This window comes from Momordica charantia (genome assembly GCF_013281855.1).
Source record: "Momordica charantia cultivar OHB3-1 chromosome 9 unlocalized genomic scaffold, Mcharantia_2.0 BLBB01000009.1, whole genome shotgun sequence".
Classification (NCBI taxonomy): domain Eukaryota; kingdom Viridiplantae; phylum Streptophyta; class Magnoliopsida; order Cucurbitales; family Cucurbitaceae; genus Momordica; species Momordica charantia.
Genome location: NW_028275167.1, coordinates 8,281,685 through 8,296,999, shown reverse-complemented (window position 1 = coordinate 8,296,999; position 15,315 = coordinate 8,281,685). Strand labels below are relative to the sequence as shown.

At 34.8% G+C, this 15,315-nt stretch overlaps 1 protein-coding gene across 1 annotated transcript; it reads right to left on the bottom strand.

The window, feature by feature from the left end:
- Positions 1-6,391: 6,391 nt before the first annotated feature.
- Positions 6,392-14,572, bottom strand: LOC111023479 (alpha/beta-Hydrolases superfamily protein). The gene is made up of 8 exons (XM_022300930.2): positions 14,335-14,572; positions 13,147-13,458; positions 12,663-12,862; positions 12,177-12,527; positions 11,880-12,080; positions 11,673-11,743; positions 7,584-7,723; positions 6,392-7,073 (listed from the first exon to the last, which is right to left on the bottom strand). Exons 1-8 carry the CDS (start codon positions 14,372-14,374, stop codon positions 6,754-6,756), a joined length of 1,635 nt encoding a protein of 544 aa, XP_022156622.1. The 5' UTR covers positions 14,375-14,572; the 3' UTR covers positions 6,392-6,753.
- Between the last annotated feature and the right edge of the window lie 743 nt (positions 14,573-15,315).

Genomic DNA, 15,315 nt, shown 5'->3' with positions numbered 1-15,315 from the left:
TATAAATTGGTGTCTTTTAAAATGTGAAATACTCACTTCATCCCTACTCAATTTTTTTTAAGCAAAACATGTGGGGATAAGCATTCGAACTCACCCAAGGTTACTTCAAACTAAACACGCTTAACTTTAAAGTTCTTATGATTGAGCCACCAAAAGTTAGGAATGTACGTCTTGTTAGTATATATAGTAACTATTAATTGTTTTAAACCTTTCTTAATCATACTTTTATAATCTCATGATCCCTCTTATATGAATACAGTATTAGTTCATTCATATATCACTCATCTCTACTTGCTATGTCATTTGTAGCGACCCAGGCCCAAGATTTGGAATTCGGATTTGACACCTAATAGCCCCGACATTCCTCTGCATCCCCAACAACCTAGCTGTGCCAACGTTTTTATTTGAGCTACTTAGAAGAGCGAAGATTATCCCTACAAACCAACACGAACTCTTTCACCATGCTTTATCATCCTCACTCACATGCTTCCTAAGAAAATCCCTTGGGAGGTCACACCCGACCCAAGATTGCTCCAAGAACTGCAGAAAAAGGAAGGTGTATCTTGTTAGTAGATGTATTAATTATCAATTCTTTGAAGTCTTTCTTAATCATCTTCCATTATTTCAGGATCTCTCTTATTCGAATGTGATATCGGTTCATTCGTGTACCTCTCCTCTCTATTTGGATGTTACACTATCTCACTCTTGACATCTCCCCATAAAAAGTTAGTTTTCAATGTCAACAAAAATGTTGAGGTTCTTCACATCTATAAAAACGTTAGTTAGTTTTTTCTTTCTTTTTTTTTTCGAGTACAACAACGATAGGCGTAGAGGTTCGAACACACGACCTTTTTTAGCTAGCGATACATGTCTTAACCAGTTAAGAAGGCTCAGGTTGGCAGAAAAAACATTATGTATAAAAATATTGATTTCAACCAGTATTATTTGATCCCTCTCTGAATTAAGTTACCATCTCTCTGATGTGGATTAAGATTAATTGCTAATTAATGATATATTTGTACAAATAATGCAGCCTTATCAAATCGAGCATAGCTCAAGTGGTTAAGACATGAGTTCGAACTCCCACCCTCACATATTGTATCGAAAAAATATATAAAAAAAAATAATGCAGCCTTATTTGGCTGAAAATGATGCCATTGAAGATGAAGCTCATGAAGAGAGTAAGAGAGTTGATGAGAAAACTTCAATAAGTTGCTGATGATGATTATGGATTTTCTTTTTAGCAATTTGATTAATTAATTATTTTATGATGTTTTTCTTCAAAAATGTTAGAAATTGTTTGGGTTTGTTTTTATAAATTAATGTTAACATTTTTATTCTTTCAAGTCTCAGTTAGATTAGATGATGTTTTGTTTCCCAAATTTATAAAGTTCAATATTTTTAATTATCTCTGAAATTTCATAAACCACAATATTTATGGTGCCTTCCATTCAATGAATTTTAACATTTCATGATGATAAAAACACAGATTAAAAAGATTCAAACATTAAGGACAATATTATATATTTATATATTTAGCATTTTTGAAAGTAGAATAAGGGTAGAAAATATTTGGGCTATTTTGGTCTATCAACTTTCTCATTTTAGTTTTTAAACTATTAAAATATCTATTTTAGTTCCTAAATTTTTAAAAAATAGTCACTTTTGTCTCTATACTTTATAAAGGTTTATTTTAGTCCCTAAAATAACTATTTTAGTCATTATTATTTTGCCACCTAATATTCGTCTACGTAATAATTTGTCTTTGCCAACCTATTGGGTGAAATACATGCTCACACCAGCAATAATCGTTTAAGTTGATTTGGTCCAAAACATCTACAATTTTAAAATATATACATATACATTATGCTTGGAAGTCATGAGGAAGACATCGAAGTGTGTATTTAATGCACGTCAAGTCAACTCCGTAAAAGTTAAAATCAACTCATTCAATACGAGGTCAAACACTCGATTTATTCTTAACGGTCGAGAATGTGTATTGATTTGGCCTTATTATTGTTGCCTGTTGTAATCAGACTCAATATTGTTAATAGAAGACACTTTTTTCTTAGAAAGCCAATTTGTCACTCTTCGAGAATCATTCGAGTAAGATTTGATATTCTTTGCTTGTAAGGTGGTTCAAATTTCGACCGAATAACAAGTTTATTTGCGTCGAGATAACAAATTTACTAATAATATATTCAAATTTTTCCTTTGGTATATTACCAAATTGCATTTTGGGATTTTGAGTTTGCGACCTATGGTTTTTCTTGATTGCTTTCTTTATTATTGTTCTTATAAATTATCAAGAAAATTAAGTACAATCATGATCTAAAATTTTAGAGGGATTCAATAAAAAAATTCATATTTTTAATTTTTTTAGAATATTTAGAAATTAAATCTCAATTTAAAATTCATCAAATGTATTTAGTAATGTATTTATAAACTAGTGAAATTACCAATTCCCTACTAACATATTCACCACCATTATCTGACCTCAAGCTTTTGATTTTCAGGCTTGTCTCATTCTCTACCATAGTCTTCCATGTTTTGAAAACAGAAAGCATATCAGACTTATGTTTAATAAAATAAGTCCATACCTTCCTGCTTGAGTCATCTATGAAAGTTACATAGTATCTGGAACCTCCAATGGAAGAAACTTCAGATGGCCCCCACACATCAGTGTGAACCAACTCCAATTTTGTAAACTTTGGCGTTGAATCTGTCTTTGAGAAACTGACACGACTCTGTTTCCTAAATATGCATCCTTCGCATAACTTGTGTTCCACTGCCTTAAGTCCTTTTAGCTTCCCTGTAGAGTGGAGAATCTTCATACCTTTTTCACTCATATGTCCCAGCCTACTGTGCCATAATTGGGTCTGACTTGAATGATCTACAACAGCTATCATATCTTTGTCGTTGTCGTTGACATACAAATTTCCTAACTTTCTTCCTCAAGCGATCACCATCGAACCCTTTGTAACTTTCCAGTTTCCTTGACCGAAGGATATTTCACATCCTTCATTATCCAGCTGCCCCACGAAAATCAAGTTCTTCATCATATTCTGAACGTGACGTACCTTGCGAATCGTCCAGACTGAACCGACTTGCAAATTCATCATAATTGAAAGGTCGGAAAAGTGTATTTTATCTCTAAGCCAGTATGACCAAGGATCCCCACCCCAAACTGTCAATTTTTTTAAATTTATGGACCAAATAGAAACTTATCTTTAAATTCAACTACTAAATATTTTAATTAAGCATTTTTCTGCTGAATCATGGGCTCAATTTGAAGATATTCTTCTTAAAGTGGTATTTTCATCTCTCTTCCTCTTTCCATTGTCAATTTCTTTATCTGTCTAAAACTTTTACGAAGATTCGAATTAGAATTTTTTTTCTTTTTGAATATAATAAGTGGAGTTAAGGGTATTCGAACTCATGTTCTCTAGATCATGAAACATGTGTCAGTTACTGCTGAAATAAACTCGTATTGGCATTCGAACAAGAATTTGAAACAATGTGTTTTTTAGTATAACAACTGGGGTAGGGAATTTGAGCTTATGACCTCTTGGTTAGAAACGGGTGCCAAGTACGGTTGAACTAAGCTCATTTTGGTAAATAACATTGAAACAATGTCGTAGTATATAGAAAACTATTTTATATAAATTGGTGTCTTTTAAAATGTGAAATACTCACTTCATCCCTACTCAATTTTTTTTAAGCAAAACATGTGGGGATAAGCATTCGAACTCACCCAAGGTTACTTCAAACTAAACACGCTTAACTTTAAAGTTCTTATGATTGAGCCACCAAAAGTTAGGAATGTACGTCTTGTTAGTATATATAGTAACTATTAATTGTTTTAAAACCTTCTTAATCATACTTTTATAATCTCATGATCCCTCTTATATGAATACAGTATTAGTTCATTCATATATCACTCATCTCTACTTGCTATGTCATTTGTAGCGACCCAGGCCCAAGATTTGGAATTCGGATTTGACACCTAATAGCCCCGACATTCCTCTGCATCCCCAACAACCTAGCTGTGCCAACGTTTTTATTTGAGCTACTTAGAAGAGCGAAGATTATCCCTACAAACCAACACGAACTCTTTCACCATGCTTTATCATCCTCACTCACATGCTTCCTAAGAAAATCCCTTGGGAGGTCACACCCGACCCAAGATTGCTCCAAGAACTGCAGAAAAAGGAAGGTGTATCTTGTTAGTAGATGTATTAATTATCAATTCTTTGAAGTCTTTCTTAATCATCTTCCATTATTTCAGGATCTCTCTTATTCGAATGTGATATCGGTTCATTCGTGTACCTCTCCTCTCTATTTGGATGTTACACTATCTCACTCTTGACATCTCCCCATAAAAGTTAGTTTTCAATGTCAACAAAATGTTGAGGTTCTTCACATCTATAAAAACGTTAGTTAGTTTTTTCTTTCTTTTTTTTTTCGAGTACAACAACGATAGGCGTAGAGGTTCGAACACACGACCTTTTTTAGCTAGCGATACATGTCTTAACCAGTTAAGAAGGCTCAGGTTGGCAGAAAAAACATTATGTATAAAAATATTGATTTCAACCAGTATTATTTGATCCCTCTCTGAATTAAGTTACCATCTCTCTGATGTGGATTAAGATTAATTGCTAATTAATGATATATTTGTACAAATAATGCAGCCTTATCAAATCGAGCATAGCTCAAGTGGTTAAGACATGAGTTCGAACTCCCACCCTCACATATTGTATCGAAAAAATATATAAAAAAAAATAATGCAGCCTTATTTGGCTGAAAATGATGCCATTGAAGATGAAGCTCATGAAGAGAGTAAGAGAGTTGATGAGAAAACTTCAATAAGTTGCTGATGATGATTATGGATTTTCTTTTTAGCAATTTGATTAATTAATTATTTTATGATGTTTTTCTTCAAAAATGTTAGAAATTGTTTGGGTTTGTTTTTATAAATTAATGTTAACATTTTTATTCTTTCAAGTCTCAGTTAGATTAGATGATGTTTTGTTTCCCAAATTTATAAAGTTCAATATTTTTAATTATCTCTGAAATTTCATAAACCACAATATTTATGGTGCCTTCCATTCAATGAATTTTAACATTTCATGATGATAAAAACACAGATTAAAAAGATTCAAACATTAAGGACAATATTATATATTTATATATTTAGCATTTTTGAAAGTAGAATAAGGGTAGAAAATATTTGGGCTATTTTGGTCTATCAACTTTCTCATTTTAGTTTTTAAACTATTAAAATATCTATTTTAGTTCCTAAATTTTTAAAAAATAGTCACTTTTGTCTCTATACTTTATAAAGGTTTATTTTAGTCCCTAAAATAACTATTTTAGTCATTATTATTTTGCCACCTAATATTCGTCTACGTAATAATTTGTCTTTGCCAACCTATTGGGTGAAATACATGCTCACACCAGCAATAATCGTTTAAGTTGATTTGGTCCAAAACATCTACAATTTTAAAATATATACATATACATTATGCTTGGAAGTCATGAGGAAGACATCGAAGTGTGTATTTAATGCACGTCAAGTCAACTCCGTAAAAGTTAAAATCAACTCATTCAATACGAGGTCAAACACTCGATTTATTCTTAACGGTCGAGAATGTGTATTGATTTGGCCTTATTATTGTTGCCTGTTGTAATCAGACTCAATATTGTTAATAGAAGACACTTTTTTCTTAGAAAGCCAATTTGTCACTCTTCGAGAATCATTCGAGTAAGATTTGATATTCTTTGCTTGTAAGGTGGTTCAAATTTCGACCGAATAACAAGTTTATTTGCGTCGAGATAACAAATTTACTAATAATATATTCAAATTTTTCCTTTGGTATATTACCAAATTGCATTTTGGGATTTTGAGTTTGCGACCTATGGTTTTTCTTGATTGCTTTCTTTATTATTGTTCTTATAAATTATCAAGAAAATTAAGTACAATCATGATCTAAAATTTTAGAGGGATTCAATAAAAAAATTCATATTTTTAATTTTTTTAGAATATTTAGAAATTAAATCTCAATTTAAAATTCATCAAATGTATTTAGTAATGTATTTATAAACTAGTGAAATTACCAATTAAATATTTAGTTCAATCTAAAATATTATTAACTTAACTTATTAACACGTGTTATAAATTTTGTATTATTTTACAGTATTAGGTAATGTTTTATATGTTTTAATTTTAACAAAAAATAAATTAGTTTATAACATGAAATAATATATTTATCACGTAACTAAGTTTTAATGTTTCAAATTCAAAATCTGAAATGAAAATACTAAAAACGGAAAATTTCCACTATTTAGATCACAGAATCTAAAAATAGCTTTCAAAAACAAATCTATAGGCTAACAGACAAAATTTAGAGTAATATCACTAATCTTTGTACATTTACTTTTGTCATAGATGTATTTCTTCTATGGTAACAAACTAAACTTGATATACCCGACTAATGGAATTACAAAAAGGCTCTCCAATCGGTTAACAATACAGAGGACAAAGAATTACAACACAACTTCGACTACAAAAGCCTTCTAAAATGATAACATCCTCCTACAGTTGATCTCTAGGCTCCCCTCTCTCTGTAGTAACTTTTTTGATGTGTTATTTCTACACTATTGAACCCTTTATTATGGTATAGTTGTAGCTAACCCTGATTAACTTCGAGGGGCAAAAAAATTAAGCTACCATTACTAAGTGGTAAGGGACTTTTACGAGAAAATACTTTCATCGCTGCGTGCTGGGAGGCCTTTAAGAACATCCCTTAAAGCATAGTAGTGGCTATCACATCTATGATCCGAAATGAGGTTGCTTGAAAGCACTATTCGTTGGAAATGTTCGCCGGGATGGCGCTTCCACAGAGTGAAGTATTCTGGGGTGCCATTGGTATTCCTCTTCAGATAATAAACTGTCCCAGGTACGAACAGCTCCTCGGGAGTTTTGTATCGTGCGGTTGCAGCTTTGTTTCGAGCAGCAGCAGTAGGGTGTGGAGGAGCAGAAGCCACATGAGACTCTTTTCTAATGCTACCATCTGTTCAAAAGGGAATAAAAAAGGATTTTTAAAAATCTTGATTATGCATTAAAATTTCTGTCCTTCGAGCGGTTATGTTGTTAAATTATTGTTTTATTAACACATTTAGATGCATTATACATAGATATACCATTTGGATGCCACTTGACATATGAACCTAACTTGACCATCAACAAAATCTAAACCGTCCATCAAAATCAATTTTTTCCAACTAATATTGTAAAAGCAATACTCAAATATTTGGTTTATTATTTTTATAACCAGGAGACGAGTTTTGCTCTCCTATGCCTAGGGCATCTGCACCCACCTCAAGGCCCGGACCCGGAGACATCAAAGATTTGATTTTTTGTTTGAAGCTCACTCAAAAAATTCGAACTTGAGACTTTTAAGCCGGTATAACCAAGAGACCCCAAATCTTTACCAACGGAGCCACCTCTTAGAGGCCAAATATTTGGTTTATTTGGAATGGAGATGAAACTAAAGACAAACTTAGAAATTAAATTAGCTTACCAGAGGATATTTTCTTGCTTGTGAACTTTGCATAATCCGCAAGTTTTCGAGCAACATCTTGTACCGATGAAACCACTTGCCTTGCGTTTGTGACCAAACCAATGAAACTTTTCCAGTCTTGCTTTTCAATAACACTGGTCCTGCATCAGATGGGACATGAAATTAGAGATTACCTTCCTCTCTAGCTTGTCCAATAACAAGAAAAATCAGCATATATGTTAATTCCCTCTCTTTGATTCTTTTCCTTAGTCTTTTCTTTTTCACTCCTCGAAATAGTTCGTGGAATTAGATTTTGATGCTTGATATATGATATGTGAAACATCTTCAAAATATGCTCATCCTCAAAGTGTACCGAGGATAAGTTCAGAAAGCAGTATCACTGAATATATCTCTAAATAGTGCATCCGAAATTGAATTGTAAACTTTAACATCACAAGTTCATACAGCTACACAAGGTTGATATACTCAACATATTTATTTATGGTTCAATTATAAATTTGATTCGCACCTACTTTAATAGGTCTCTAAACTTTTCAAACCGTGTTTATTTAGTTTCAATTCCAATGCTTTAAAAAAATATATAATAGATCCCAAAACTTGCAAATTTGTATCTAATAGTTCCCTCTGAACGTGTCACATCAGTGTTACGCCGACGAAGAAAACAATAGATTTATATTAGACAAAGACCTATTAGAAACTCTTAAAAATACAGGTTAACTAGATACAACCTTAAAGCTCATGGTCCAAACTTGTAATTGTACTTCATATTATCTAAAGTTCAAATTAAGGGAACTACATGGCTGGTTATGACCATTGTGAGGTACTTCAAAGAAAATGTTGGTTGCTCTCCTGACTTGAGATGCAATTTAATGAAAACCAATAAAGTTGCTCTCCTGTCTCATGGAATGTTAGAGGTTTAGGGGCTTCCTCGGAAAAAGCTCTCATTAAAGAATCTCTCTTAAAAGTATGTCCGGATGTAGTAATCCTCCAAGAGACTAAGTTAGCTGCAGTTGATAGATCAATCATTAAGTCAGTTTGGAGATCCAGAAGAACGGGCTGGATCTCCTTAGATGTTGAGGGTGCCGTCGGGGGTATCCTCATCATGTGGATAGAAGACTCGGTAGAGGTACACAACTAATTAATGGGGATTTTCTGTCTCTATTTTTTTTCCTTCAATAACGTGATCACAGGTTGGTTAACGGGTGTCTACGGCCCCTCCACTCCTCACAAAAGGGACCTCTTCTGGCAAGAGTGGCAGATCTATCAGTGGCTATTTCAGAGGTGTGGTGCCTGGGAGGTGCTTCAATGTAGTTCGTAATGTGACAGAGAAGTCGAAAGGGAATCAAGTCACTAAGAGTATGAAGACTTTTAACTATTTAATTGACGAGTTGCAGCTTGCTGACGTTCATATGAATAATGGCATCTTCACCTGGTCTAGCCTCAGAAAGCACTCTTCTCCTCTTCCAGATTAGATCGCTTCCGGTTCTCTCAAGTCTCCGAGGCCGGATGGGATATCAAATAAATTTTTTAAAAGGTCTTGTAATATTCTGAAACTCGACTTACTAGGAGTGTTCCAAGATTTTTTTCAAAATGGTAACATCAACCGGCGAACAAACGAAATATATCTCTACCTCGTTCCAAAGAAACATAGAGCAAATAAGGTCAGTGATTTCCGTCCTATCAGCTTGGTCACCTCTCTTTATAAGATCATTTCGAAACACTCTCCTCCTGATCATTAATGACTCCTAGGCAGCCTTTTTTGAAGGTAGAAATATTTTAGATGTCATTTTAACTGCCTCCGAAGCTGTAGGGTTACAAGGCTAGTAAACGAAAGGGTTACATTCTCAAGCTAGACTATGAAAAGGCTTACATAGTAGATTGGAATTTCCTGTTGAATGTGCTAGAAAAAAAAGGATTTGGCCCTAGACGGTGTCGTTCTGTCGTTTTCAATGCCAAACCTAAAGGGAAAAATCATAGCTCAAAGAGGGATAAGACAAGGTTGCCCGCTTTCGCCTTTTCTCTTCACCCTGGTAGGTGATGCCTGTTAGATATCCAATATATGAATTAAATTTACCCAACCCATCAGCAACCCATCAGCTTAAACTTTTGGGTTGAGTGGTGGTTTATTCATCCTTAACATGGTATCAGAGCAGGAGGTATTGTGTTCGAAGCCCCTGCATTGTTATTTCCTCCCTGTTTATAATGATTTCCACTTATGGGCCTTGTGCAATTATCCAAGCCCACAAGTGAGGGAGAGTGTTAGATATCCAATATATGGATTAAATTTACCCAACTCATCAGCTTATGTTTTTGGATTGAGTGGTGGTTTATTCATCTTTAACGATGTCTTTAGTCGTTTAGTTCACTTCTGCCATGAAAATAATATTCTGAGGGGTTACATTGTTTAATATTCTGAGGGGTTTCATTGTTGGCCCGAAAGAGGTGGCCCTAACTCATCTGCAATATGCAGACGACACAATCATCTTCTCTCATCTTCTCTCAAGATAAGAAAGAATATCTTTTGGCTTGGTGGGAAGTCATCTCCCTTTGTTTGTTTGCTGCTGGAATATCCCTAAATCTGCACAAGACTTCACTCGTTGGGGTAAATGTGGAGGAGTCTGAGGTAATCGAACGCGAACACAGCTTTCTTAGGCTGCAAGCCCGAAACTTTGCCTTTATAATATTTGGGCTTTCCCTTGGGCAGCAAGGCACGGTCGATTGGTTCTTGAGATCCTATGGTGAGAAATTCAAGTGCAAGCTCTCCAAATGGAAGAACTCACTTATCTCCAAAGGGAGGTCGCCTGACTTTGGCACAATTAGTTCTCACTAGCTTGCCCCTATACTTTTTCTCTTTATTAAAGGCCCTGGAGGAGGTTATCAAACGGAGGGAGAAAGCAGTGTGGGATTTTTTCTGTAATGGTGGTGAATATCACTGTTGCAGCCACCTAGTTAAATGGGGATGGACTTCTCTCCCTCTACTGCACGGGGAGCCAGGTAAAGGCTCCTTCAAATAGCGGAACTATGCCCTCTTAATGAAATGGCTGTAGAGATTCATTCATGAAGAAATTGCTCTTTGGCGTTGTATCATAGACAGCATCTATGGCACACAACCTCTCGGCTAGTTCACCAACATTCCTAAAGGAGAGACAAAAGGGCGCCCTTGTTTTGATATTGCTCAAAACACCCTGCTCTTTATGAAGTTCATGTCCTTCAAAGTGAGCATAGCAAAGGCTCTAAAATTAGATTTTGGAAAGATGTGTGGATTGGTGATGAATCTCTAGAGTCTAGCTTCCCAGATATTTTCTCTCTCTCCACCCTCTCCACTAGAGAGGAGGCTTCTATGGAAGAGTGCTGGAATAAGGATCAACAAGACTCAATAAGACTGGGATTTGGGTTTTAGAAGGGGCCTCTTTGATCCGGAGTTCAGTAGCTGGCTGGCACTAATTGAGAAGCTGGATATTGTTCGGTTCGGGGAGTCCAAAGATGGGATCAGATGGAAAATTGATCTTTCGGGGGTCTTCACAACTAAGGCCACCTTTTTGAAGATGATTATGCTTTGTCCAGCAATTCAAGCCCCCATTCTCTCAGCAATCTGGAAATTCAGATTTCCTAAGAAGATAAAAGTCTTCCCTTGGTCCCTAGCACATAGAGGAATCAACACACATGACCGTCTCCAGAAAAGATGGGCTCTCTCCCCCTCAATCTGCTCTTTGTGCTGTATGGAAGCAGAATCTTTGGACCATCTCTTCCTCCATTGTCCCTTCTCTTATGCCGGATGGTCAATGATTCTTTAAGCCTTTCCTGTGGAAACTTGCATTCCGGAGAAAGTAGATGATTGGATCTCCCAATGCTTGCTGGGGGGGCAGTTTCAAAAATGCTAAAAGAACTTTGTGGATCTATATGGTGGTGGCTTTTTTGTGGAACATATGAATTAGATGCCCAAAAACAGCACAAAGTAAAATCAGAGAATTTAAGTTTTAGCCTTCAATAGCCATATCTAATTTCAGCACATTCTTGTTAAAAAAAAAATACTTTCAGGACATTCATAGAAGAGAATTAGTTTTAGCCAAGTAGAGCATAATAATTTACCAATCGGTTTGAAGAATTTCATTCCTTAGCCTTGTTAGAGAAGCTATGCTTAATCTAGGGATAATATCATCCTGCCCAAAGTAAAATCAGAGAATTTAAGTTAAGCAACAGAAGGAAGAAATAAGAACTACCATAATAAAATATAAAATCTTTACTTAAAAACAGTAGCTCTTGCTAGAATACATATAAGGACTGCATGTGGGCAACCTGCATCACTACAGTGGTAACATAGTCAGCACAACTCTCAGCAAGTTTTCTTGAGACACAAGGTGGTGTTGCATATCCAATTGCAGAAACAATATCAGGGCTAAATCCAAGCTCCTTATTTGACTTTTTACGAAGCATTACGGCTAGTAAAGAAGCAATAGCTCCACCAAGAGAATGACCCACCAGCCTTAACCTAAAACCCTGTTAATGAATTAGATACTACCACGACAATAGTAATAGGGCGATAGAGACACGTAAAGAATAAGCTAAAGAAATTTCAGTATACATAAAGACCACCTGATATTTCTCCAAGCATCTTCTTATCATTCCCATCTCATGGTCAAGAAACCAGCGAGCAGATTCAGCAGTGCCAAAGTGCGTCACATATCCTTCGAACGTCACTTCCCCATCACTCGATGTAACAATATCAGTGATGAGATCAGAGAGTGTGTGAGTTCCTCGAATTCCAAAGATTACAAGTTTCTTTCTAGTATCAACGCCTATATAATACCCAGGCCTCATAACACTGGAATCCCCTACAAATTTCAATATGTTGCACTCTCGAAGCATGCTGTTTCTTGCAAGACTAGCTGCAGAATCCTTATAAGAACCTTTAGCTAGTTCAAGGTAGTAGATGAGGTCTTGGACCTGGTTCACAAAATCGTTACTTATAAGAGCTTCAATTGAGTGTTGAAAATTCTTAAAGACAAAATACAAAGGAAAGAAAAACATAATTTCAATATGTCCATATATTTTATAAGAAAAAAGATGTGAACAGATTACAATTGCATCTGAAGAGATCTGGACACCTGAAATGTCCTCAAAAGGATTTGTTGAAGCCTGGCGGAGGTAAATAAGGTATAATCCAATTGTAAGATCACTCAAGCTCCAATCCTGAATTCCCATCTTACTCCACTGGATACTTGCAATGATTTCTGAAACAGAACGACTTCGAGGTGGAGTTTGATCTCGAATTCCATCCCCTGTAAGTTACAAAAAACTTAATCGGCCTCCAAGACTGGAACTTTTAAAAGAACATGAAAAGGCAAAAAGAAAATGTAGACTACACAAACAGAATTAAATCAACAGAAAATTACGAGACGTGGCAGTAAATTGTGTTTCTTATGCAGTAACATAGTAAATCAGTACAATTTGTCTTGAAAGTAATAATCAAATTAAGTAAATAATGACTGCTTGCCATATCATGGTAACCACCATATACTTTAAGCCACAAGTAAGATGAGAAGTACTACTGACATAGACAGACCTGATGCTGACAGTGCCCACCTATACAATTGCAAAGCTGGTTCAAGAGCTTTTGTCAGCCATGCAAGCTCTGACCTTCGTTTACTATCACTAATATTTTCATCATCAGAAAAGTACTTTGTAGGTTCAGAACCTTTTTTGCTATTCTTCTCCATTTCTGACCTCACAGAAACTTCAGGTAAAACTTCACCTTCTTTATGCACTCCTATTTCCACTTTATCTGCTTTTGACCTGTGAAAATGCATAAGAACACTATTTACAGTTACAGAGCTTGCCTGCAACTCTTGTTTCCTGAGAAAACTTCTGGCATGATCTGCAAAGTTGAAGAAAAAACAATCCAACCCCCAATAAGTTACAAAACATCGACATTGTAGTCAAGAAGAAACCTTAAATTGATAGCCGAGAAAGCTACTTTAAAATTTATGATCAAAGATATAAGCGTGGCCAGAATCATTCATCAATGTAAATTATAAGAACTAAAACTCCTGAGTTTCCATACTAGATCATAATTAGAAGAGGAAAAAGTTCATTTCCCCCTCACTAGCTAGTTGAATAGTACTTACATAATCAGAATAATACTCTCTACAAGTTAGGCATACAAACTTTTCCGTGCCAACTTGGACTTCCAGTTCCAGATAGATGATTTCAAAAGCTATACATTTGCAGCAATATCTATCACGGGACAAACACTTTCAGAGAAATCCTAGTTCATTCACATTGAAATCCATAAAAGACACAACTAAATTCACTAGAGATTTTAAATTAAATTAAGTTCTAATTTCATTTACCTCATTTGGGAAGAATTAAAAATAAAGAAACCAATTAACATCGTGAATTGAATTCAGTAAATCTCTAAAAACTGCCTTCCACAAACAAGGTCAACAAATTATATTATTCGCCAACTCAATCCTAACTCACTAAGAGATTTGAACAAAACAAAAGAACAAAAACCAACATTAATAGAGATTACGTAACAGAAAGAATGCACAGTTTATCGTCACATTTTTCATCCGGCTCGAGAGTATCAAGATTCTCCAAGAATTAAATAAAAGAAAGCCGCCAAATACAATTAATAAACATCATAAAACAGCCATTGAACTCGCGCTAGTTCCATAAGCAAGAAACAAATACAAGCTTTCAAATATTGAAGATGCAATTCAACAAAGAGGTAAAAGGAAATTTCATTTACGGAAGTTGTGAAGGAGGCGCCTCACTGCTCCACTAGCCATGGCGGCGACGGAGGGATTTTCCTAGGGCTTTGTGGCTGGAGGCGGTGGCCGGCAAGATTTACGCTCTCAACAAGTGGATTGCGGCAGATCTTTGGCGGTTTGAATGGAAGTTCCAGAATGGAGAATGAAGCCGGGATTGTTATTTATTACGGATTTTTGTTTTACAGGAAAATGCGCCAACGGCTGGGTTTAAATTTCTTAGTTTCATTCTTGGAATTAAATATCCTTCTATGAACCATACGATAAATAGACATTTCTATAATACTAAAAAATGGCAGAATATAAAATATGTATATATATATATATATATATCTAACAGGGTCTCATTAATATAGATAGAATATCAATATTAATTATTTTTGTAGTACAATGATTGAGAGTGATTGGCATAGTTCAACAGTAATTGATATATACCTCCAACCATGAGGTTGTGAGTTCGATCGGATCCTCACCCCTCACATATGGTCTCGTGACTTTTTCATCGACATCGACATTTAAAATCTCTGTTTCATCATGGTATTAAATATCTATCGACATTTCCATAATATTAATATTAATTGTTTTATCTTATTTAGAAATGATAAAATGCCTATTCGTTAATTTAAATAGTTTTTATAACTTTTCTAAAAATATCTATCGACATCGACATTTAAAACATTAGCTTCATTTAACAATAGAAGTATTTTGTTATCTACCAATGAATTTTTTTTATTTATTGGAATGAGAAATCGAACATCCGACCTCTAGAAAGAAACAAATGTTTAATTGATGAGTTAAGTTCATGTTTGCCATCTACCAACAATTGAAGTTTATTGTTCACCAATAAATAAATAATTGTCAATTTTTTAATGTCAGTACCTAAGTATCATTGTTCATTCAATTGAAATTTCTTTTAAAATAAATATATTAGAAGTATCATTTTTGGACAAAATACACATTTG

Excerpts from the sequence above, each read along its gene's own strand:
- LOC111023479 (XM_022300930.2), bottom strand. The coding sequence starts at position 14,374 with ATGGCTAGTGGAGCAGTGAGGCGCCTCCTTCACAACTTCC. Across the intron at positions 13,459-14,334 it reads GCGCCTCCTTCACAACTTCC|ATCATGCCAGAAGTTTTCTC; the intron begins GTAAATGAAATT and ends TCAACTTTGCAG. Across the intron at positions 12,081-12,176 it reads GATGCTTGGAGAAATATCAG|GGTTTTAGGTTAAGGCTGGT; the intron begins GTGGTCTTTATG and ends ATTCATTAACAG.